At 36.7% G+C, this 8,623-nt stretch overlaps 1 protein-coding gene across 1 annotated transcript; it reads left to right on the forward strand.

The window, feature by feature from the left end:
• Window positions 1-452: 452 nt before the first annotated feature.
• Window positions 453-8,066, forward strand: LOC134654773 (uncharacterized). The gene is made up of 4 exons (XM_063510244.1): window positions 453-484; window positions 2,506-2,633; window positions 6,703-6,801; window positions 7,525-8,066. The coding sequence occupies exons 1-4, from the start codon at window positions 453-455 to the stop codon at window positions 8,064-8,066; spliced, it is 801 nt and encodes a 266-aa protein (XP_063366314.1).
• Window positions 8,067-8,623: the final 557 nt, after the last annotated feature.

Consider the following 8,623-nt stretch of genomic DNA (forward strand, 5'->3'; position numbering starts at 1 on the left):
GGTGCACAAGATCGCAGCGTGTACGGTGGAAATACAAATATTATTTTACTTTTATGCAAAGACGGTGCTTTCTCAGAAGCCAAGGCTTTAGAAGTTAGAAGTGCTTGCAAGAACTGCTGAAGGGATCGAATTCATGTGTAGCCTCTAGTATTTTACTTTGTAATAAAAAAAAAGGTAGTGTCTTCGGCCAAGTTGGCAACTATTACTAAACAGGGTTTAAAGTGAAGGCTACAGTTTGCGAAAAGGGCCCAACTAATGCGGGCGCCCTGAAGATATTAAAAGACCCTTCATCTGATAAACACGCCCCCCCAAATAAAAAGTGATTTCGTTGTAGGCGACCGAAAAATATTATATTTTTTTAAGTCTCATATATTTATTCAAGTCGGTCAGAAATAATTTTCTTAATAATGGAATCCTTCATTTGGACAGTAAAAAGGCTAAATGGGAATATAATGGCTGGTACACCTACACAACATGCCTTGGAGTAAGTAACTAAGCAGGGTGACTGAAAATAACGTCAGACCTAAATTTTGAGCGAGAATGAAGTTTAAATACGCTGCTCAAGCATTAACTCGTTAAAACGAAAAGTATTTAGGTATATAAAAAATCAGTAATGATGAAATGAAGCTACTATCTCTAAAAAAAGCATTATACAATCATAGCATAGATTATCTCCAACACTTCAAATGAATCTGTTGAGCTGAGAAATAATATTGAACTTGACGTACATTATCTCAATAAGGACTTTTGCTACTTGTTCTGTTACAGAACGAGTATTCCCGGCAGAAAATAGCTCTATTTATTACACTAAAGGACCTGAAGTGTTTGGGCGAGCCCATGATCGGTTGTTTGACGCAGTAACTAATCTGAAGGCTACGTATCGATCGCCGAAATGAAATATACCAGTCAAGGGCGCGTCGTTCTTTAGAAAAAACGTTTAATCCAACAACAGCATCAATGCAGTACGCTACAACTAACAGAAGGACAGCAACGGTTAGAGAGGACCCTGAAACCACCTCGGAGAGTCAAGCAGACCTAGATTGAAAGAACACTAAAATAGAAGAATGCTGAGTGGCTCAAATCGTCTGCAGACAACTATACACTTTGTGATGAAAAGTGGGCCATAACAAGGAAACGGCGCCAGCAGTCTGTATTACAGAAGACGCATATAACTTTACCAAAATAATAACGTGAGATTGCATTATTATGCTAACTGACGCAAAAAAAATGCAATCGAGTTGCATCAAATACGGATTTAATGCATGCTATGATTTGAAATATCTAAGCATTAAGCATGGATGTAAAAATTCGGAAAATGAGATTTTATATAGGTTATTTAATATAGTCGTTCCTTCTGTGTAACTTTTATTTTACTATTTGTTCACTGTACGTTATTTGATGTCTTTTTCTTCTTGTCTGTTACCCTCCATGATTCTTCTCACTTGATGGTCTCATCGGAAGACCAGCGCTGGAAGCCACCAGCAACATGCTGACATGAGGCCATTCCGTGGCACTTTAATCTTATTTTGTGTTTTCTTTCATATTATGTATTGTCTGTGCTTACGAATAAATTATATTCTATTCTATTCTATATACAAATCAAAAAAAGGCCCGCGACGAAGCGGCTCGAGCCCGGTTGGCAAGAGCCAAAATAGGAGATGCGGCGTTGGTTCTTGAATCCTCAGCACTCCCAACAAATATTGGGTATTATTGGCCGGGAGGGTGCTGTGGGGCTCTCGGTGGAGGGAGAAATACATTTTTACAAACTTTTACTTTACTTACATTGTTTGTATTTATAGTAACTACTTACGTACATATATATTTACTATGCATGAGAAATGTAAATCTAGAAGTTGTTTGGGTGTATTGGTATACCTAGCATTAAAATTGGTCACTTTTTATTAATAATTAGTATGGGATGTAGGTATAGTAAATATATTCATAATTCTTATTCATAATTCATAATTTATTTATTGCTTTTATGGGTTTTACAAGATTTTAAAGTATTCGTGTACCAGCATACACCCCGTTGGGGCACAGCAATATATACATAAAGACTTAATTCTAGGACTTAATTAACAATATTAAGACTTATAATTAAGATACTCCTTTATGTTGTAAAATGGGGTTTTCAACCAAGAACTTTTATAGTTTGTTAAAGAATATTGAATCTTTTTCTATAAGTTTTAGTTCTGACGGCATGTTGTTATATACTGTTACTGCCATATCATAAGGATCGGAATTCACTATTTTTATTATTAGATTTGTGAAAGTGCTAGCTAATTTGTTTCTTTTCCGCAGATTTTGATTCCTTCCTTGTTCTCTCAAAGAAATGTTTTTGTTTCTTAACACAATTCAAAAATGTAGAGTGAAGTTAACGTTAATATTTTCATTTTTTTGAAATAAGTATTAAATGCTTAAACCATAATGATTACCTAAGCTTAAATTGTTGATTGCATTCATAATGAGTTATCATCTTTATTATATACATATTATTATTTACAGATCGAGAATCTCATGGCTATTCCTCAACTCCCTACGAGTCTTCACCGAGACTCAGCGGTTCAGGGACCCAGGCGGCCACCCAGCCGGCCGGCACGCGCGCTGGACGCTGCGACCAAGCCAACCTTGCAGTTTGTTGATGGCCAAAAGCAGCAGACGCTGCACCTGAAGGTATGCTTTTTGCACCGCGTGCAATTTTATGTCTAAAAGTTACTATTCAAATTAAAGTTAGCCTTAAGGCATGTAAAATCCCTAGACAGAATTGCAAAAACAGAGTTTCAGCACATCTGTCTATCTGTCAGTTGCTTAAGAGTATAGGTATTGTTTTTAGAGATCTATTATATGAAAGCGATTTATTTGGTAATTATGTACCTATATGACTTTTGTTTTAGGAGCTGATCGCAGAACAAAAAATAAAAAATGCTTTATTAAAAAGGCAACAAAAAAGAAACCGGCCGACAGCTTTCCTAAATTTTCATTTTGCACAGTGGCTTAACTTCAAATTCACTGTAGCCTCTTAAAGGTCAATCAAATTAGTTATTAGATTCATAAAAGGCGTTTTGAGACATTAATTCCTAGGAAGCTGCAAACCGTTTTAATTTTCAAATCTCCATTTGTTCCTTTGTTCATTCTAAACCTCCATTCATTCCATCAAATCTACCACTGTGTTGCCAGTAAAATGAAACGTTTTATTAATAGTAAATATATTATCGGCGGAAGAATGCACATAAGTAAATAATTTACTACTAATTTTAAATACAATATTTAAATGCTTATTTTAAATAATCAGTCTTCTAAAAAAAACTGTCCCATTAATTAATATTGAATTATAACTATTTTGAGGTAGAAAAGTTCGTATTGAATTGGTAATACTTCAGGTATAAACAACATTTGGTATTCCGTTTTAATACAATAACATTATCGTCTTACGATGTGCGTATATTTTTATGCCTTAAAACGTAAATTCGAAAACGACAAGTACAGGATAGTGTTAAACGGCCTTATGTGTACCATGATGGATTTATGGCGGCCATGACACTTACTTGTCAAGTCAAGTTGTCACTTCATTCGGCATTTGACGTCTGTCTTGAGCGCTCGAATGTTTTCCTATCCCGTCGTGGTGATTTCCTTTGTTAAGTTTTTGTTTCTTGTTAAGTTTTTCGTTAAGTTTGTGTTGTTTCTTTTTGTTGATACGAATACTGTGTTAAGTTTGTACCGCGAACGTGAGTTTTGCTTTTACGAAAGCAAAATGGAACCTGTGGCTAGAGATGGGCGCCGGCGGGTAAATACCGGGAAAATACCCAAAACTACCCAATCTACCCGATATTTACCCGTATCTACCCAAATTGTTGGGTATTTAAAATTTGTTCGTATAATTGAAGAAATTCATTATATAAATAAGATATATCAACATTCTTATCGTATAAATATGAAAATAAGTTAAAATAAAGTACACAAATCACAATCACACAACTTTTTTGTACACAATTAATGTAAATTTTTTTCGATGAGTGCATTTTGTTCACTGATTTGTGTTGTAGGAATGTTAATTTAATTAAGCTATTGTATACCGTATTATTTACATTTCTTTGTTAATTTGTGTACCTATTATTATTTTATGTATTTATATTTTTCCTTTTTTTTCATTTATTTTTATTTTACCTACTATTTTTAAATTATTTTCATAATTTGGTTTTGATATTTCTACATTTTATTTTATTTATTGTTTAATACAGTAATTTTATCATTAGGTATATGGCCAAATTTGATTTACTGAAACCGGTTTGGATGAAATTTTGTCTGTATCTAGATTGTTTGAAAACACAATATGATCCAGTAGGTGGCACTGCTATAGGTATATAGCCAATTAGATATGAGGCATTTAGCCGGCGGCGGCGCGCCGGTCAAAATTGGACGGCGGCGGCGGCGAAACGGCGGCGTGGCCTTGAAACACCTTCGATTAATGAAAAAATAATTCAAACCAAAATTTTACCGTATAAACATGTCTTTGCTGTAAGAAAGTCATGAAATAAATGCATTTTTTATTTTCAAGGATAATTTATTGAATAATGGTACGAAAAAAATTGATATCGTATAAACTGTGGATAAGCGGTATCGCGCGGCATCAGAGGCGGTCTTAATCTTGGCGAGGCTCTCCGGAAGATCTTAGCGAGGCCCTTATCTTTTGTGCTAAGTTAAAAATTGCGGATTGACTGTATCAGGGAAACGTCTTGTCGACAGTCCAAAGAAAATCGAGATCCGTCATTAACCAATATCGATTCAACAAAACCGATTTATGTCAAAAAGTGATGCCCAACGCCGAGCTCCATGTAACACCGAAGACTTGATTTCGACGCCTCCCAATGCGAGGCCAGAGGATGAGCTGCAGGTAAGCATACAACTAAGAATCGAACGCCAAGTGTAAGCTTGTCTGACGGCCGAACGCCTGGAGCGCCGATTGCGGCGTGCTTCTGTGAGAGGCCGAGCTGCAAGAGAGCAGAGCGAGGGCGCAGGCCGATAAAGACTGAAGCCATAGTGTTAAAGATCTGGAGCTTTCCTGCGGGCGCATTCGTGCGACGCCAAAGGCCGAACTACAATGGAGCTAAGATCGGATAAGGACCAATGCTCAAGCGTTTTAAAACAGGCCGAAAGTTGAGCTCCAAACAGGGCCAAAAACTTGCAGGTTCAGATAGCGGCTTAATTCCATGCGAGCGATGCAAGGCCAAAGATTGAGCTGCGAGAGATCAAAGCTTGAAATTTGAACAGTGGCCAAGTTTAATAGAGACCCGATTCCGACGCTCTTCCATGCGAAGCCAACGGCCGGACATTTGGACGTGGAAACGCTTAATATCTCAAAACTAACCCCATTTTATACCTTTTAAAGACGTTTAACCATGCTTGCAATGGTTAAATTCGCGGTAAATGTTCACAAAATTTTGTCGGCGGCGGCGGCGCGAAAATTTTGTCGGCGGCGGCGGCGCGCCGGCGCGGCGCTCATATCTATAGCCAATAGTGTTTTCAAACAATCCAGAAATATATGCACAAAATTTCATCCAAATCGGTTTCATTAAATAAAATTAGGTGATATACCGACAGCAGCGCCACCTACCGGGTCCAATAGTTTTTTCAAACAATCCAGGTATCCGTTGAAATATACATATACACAAAATTTCACCCAAATCGGTTTCAGTAAATCGAATTTGGCTATATACCGATAGCAGCGCCACCTACCGGGTTCATTTGTTTTTCCCAACCCTTCAGTAGCCCATTGAAATATACACACAAAATTTCATCCCAATCGATCCAGCCGTTTAAGAGGAGTAGAGTGACAAACACACGTATTGTAGAATGTATGTATTAAGATATTAAACATTTGACAAATTCCTTAGTCAATACAAATATTATACATTTTATAGAACTACATGAGTATCAAAAAAACTGTTATTTACATTATCTCAATTCAATTTATTACTCCGTTTCCAACTTTTATTTATACCCAGTCATTTGGGTAGAAAAGGTAAATACCGGGTAGATTGGGTAAATACCCGATAAATACCCGATATCTACCCCGGGTATTTACCCGCTGCCCATCTCTACCTGTGGCAGGTCCCTCTCACATGAAGGAGAATATTTCTCTTTCCCCACCCAAGAAACGACCCAAAACACACATGACTGTTTCCGAAAAATGTATGGTGATGAATTGTTATAAACATACCTACAATACGTGGCCTGAGGACAAGTATTGGACACATTTGTTATGTGCGAAACAAGTGGCGGAAATATTAGGACTTTCCGAAAGAACAGTACGAAATATTGTCAAAGAGCACAATACGGGTGAAGAATTCACGCCACCCAAGAAAACCGGTCCCAGGTTAACAGTAATTGAAAAATTGGATGAGTTTACCTTCGCAGCGATTAGACGGACAGTTCATCAATTTTTCCATCGCAACGAGCCACCTACCATTCAAAAGGTATTTTTTGTAGGTACATGTAATCTTAACAATTTATTGCTCTTATAAGAAACTTTCCTTTAAAGCAGAATAATTAAATATTGTGTATTTTGATTTAAGGTGTTGCAAGTTGTCAATGATGACCCAGATCTACCAAATTTGTCTGCATCTTCCTTGCGACGGGTACTTAAGCACCTGAATTTCAAATATGCAAGTCGCAAACGACAAAGCTGCCTTATTGACTGACAAGATATAATATTGTGGAGAAAGCAATATTTGGTGAAGATTAAACAATACCGCAGAGAGGGTAGATTTATATATTACCAAGATGAAACATGGGTTAATGAAGGTAATTTATTGAATTTATATTTTTATGTTTATGTATTACACTGTGTATGACGTGTATACATACAAGGCAGATAAGTTTCATGAATATAGTTCATTTTTGCTGACCGTAAAATAAGTTACTTCAAATAAAAACCTTTTACCAGCTTTTAATTCATTTTATTTTTATTTGGGGGTTTGTGTGTTAGGTTAGTATGTGTAGAACAGATTTTACATTTGAATTGTAACATACTTATCCTCAACTGATAGAGCTGAGTTTGGCATATGTAAATTAGTTGACGATACATGTTATGTTACCACTGAGCCAATCTGAAACTGGATAGAATTTAAATTATACAGGAGAGTGTTTAGGCCAGTTAGAATTCTCTCAATCAGTACCTGATGATAGTGCAAAAAAAAGTACAGTCAGCAATTTAAATCTTGTGCCAAAAATGATATTTAAGTTATAGTAGTCATTATAATTTTTATCTTACTTTATGTTATTATAGGTCACACGGTAAACAAAGTCTGGCAAGATACGAAAGTTTTGTCATCTCGACAAGCTTTTTTGGAGGGACTTACGACAGGACTGAAGGCTCCGTCAGGCAAAGGAAGGCGGCTTATTATTAGCCACATTGGCAGTGAAGAAGGATTTTTGGAGGATGGGCTTTTGTTATTCGAATCAAAAAAAATACGGATGATTACCATAAAGAAATGAATTCGCAACATTTTGAAGAGTGGCTGGCAGGTATACTGCCAAGGCTTAAGCCAAATTCTGTTCTTGTCATGGACAATGCCCCTTATCATTCTAGAAGAATGGAAATTGGCCCCACAAAGAAATGGAATAAGGGCCAACTTATTCAGTGGCTACAAGAGAGGAATATAGTGTGTGACATGTCGATGCTAAGGGCACAGTTATGGGATTTAGTGGAAAAAGACAAACCCAAATTTGAAAAAAAAGCAGTAGATGAATTAGCGGCTGCCCATAATATTACAATTTTAAGACTGCCCCCATACCACTGCGAATTGAACCCAATAGAATTAGTGTGGGCACAAGTGAAGGGGCATGTCGCAAAAAATAATAAAACTTTTAAAATGGCAGACGTCCAGTCACTCTTCCATGAAGGTTTGGAGCTTGTCACACCAGAGCGGTGGAGATCTTGCATAGAGCATGTTATAAAAGTTGAAGATGAAATGTGTCAATTAGATCTTTTAATTGATGATGTTACAGAGCCATTTATTATAAATACTAATGATGATGAATTGAGTGGATCTGAACTTGAAGATTAAATAAATCTTTATTGAAAATGATATATTGTTGTTTCTGTTACTTATTTGAAACAATAGGGCTAAATTCCTGCCATGCCATTCCTGTCAAAATTACACTTAGGGCCACTTGCACCATCCTAGTAACCCGAGGTTAAGCGGTTAAACCGTTAAATTTCTGTTAAACTTGTCAAATTGGAACGGTAACCATAGTAAATAACTCCAGGTTTAACCCCGGGTTAGTTAAACGGTGCAAGTGGCGCTTATAGTATTTTTCAAACAGAAAGGGTAATCTAACAAATATCATCTCATCTCAATACAATTTTGGGTGATTGTGGATTTTAAGATTATAAATTGTATGGAGATGACGCCTGTTACCATACCCCGCATGTTTAAAATACTCTAGGCCCCAACAGCAAGGTTTGTAACTGCTGTATAAATTTGTGCCATTCAGGGCCAGCGACTCAGCGTATGGGTCATGCTCAAACAGTTCCGCAGGGCCAGTGACTCACATGTGAGTCCTGAATAAATTCTGATTTAAACTTAAACGAAACGTAATTTGATGTAATAACGTAAGTAAC

Source organism: Cydia amplana, chromosome 15 (genome assembly GCF_948474715.1).
Source record: "Cydia amplana chromosome 15, ilCydAmpl1.1, whole genome shotgun sequence".
NCBI lineage: Eukaryota > Metazoa > Arthropoda > Insecta > Lepidoptera > Tortricidae > Cydia > Cydia amplana.

Bases quoted from the DNA above. Each gene is read 5' to 3' on its own strand.
- LOC134654773 (XM_063510244.1), top strand. From the start codon at position 453: ATGGCTGGTACACCTACACAACATGCCTTGGA. The intron at 485-2,505 runs GTAAGTAACTAA...TATTATTTACAG, and splicing joins CCTACACAACATGCCTTGGA to ATCGAGAATCTCATGGCTAT. The intron at 6,802-7,524 runs GTAATTTATTGA...AGTGGCTGGCAG, and splicing joins TGAAACATGGGTTAATGAAG to GTATACTGCCAAGGCTTAAG.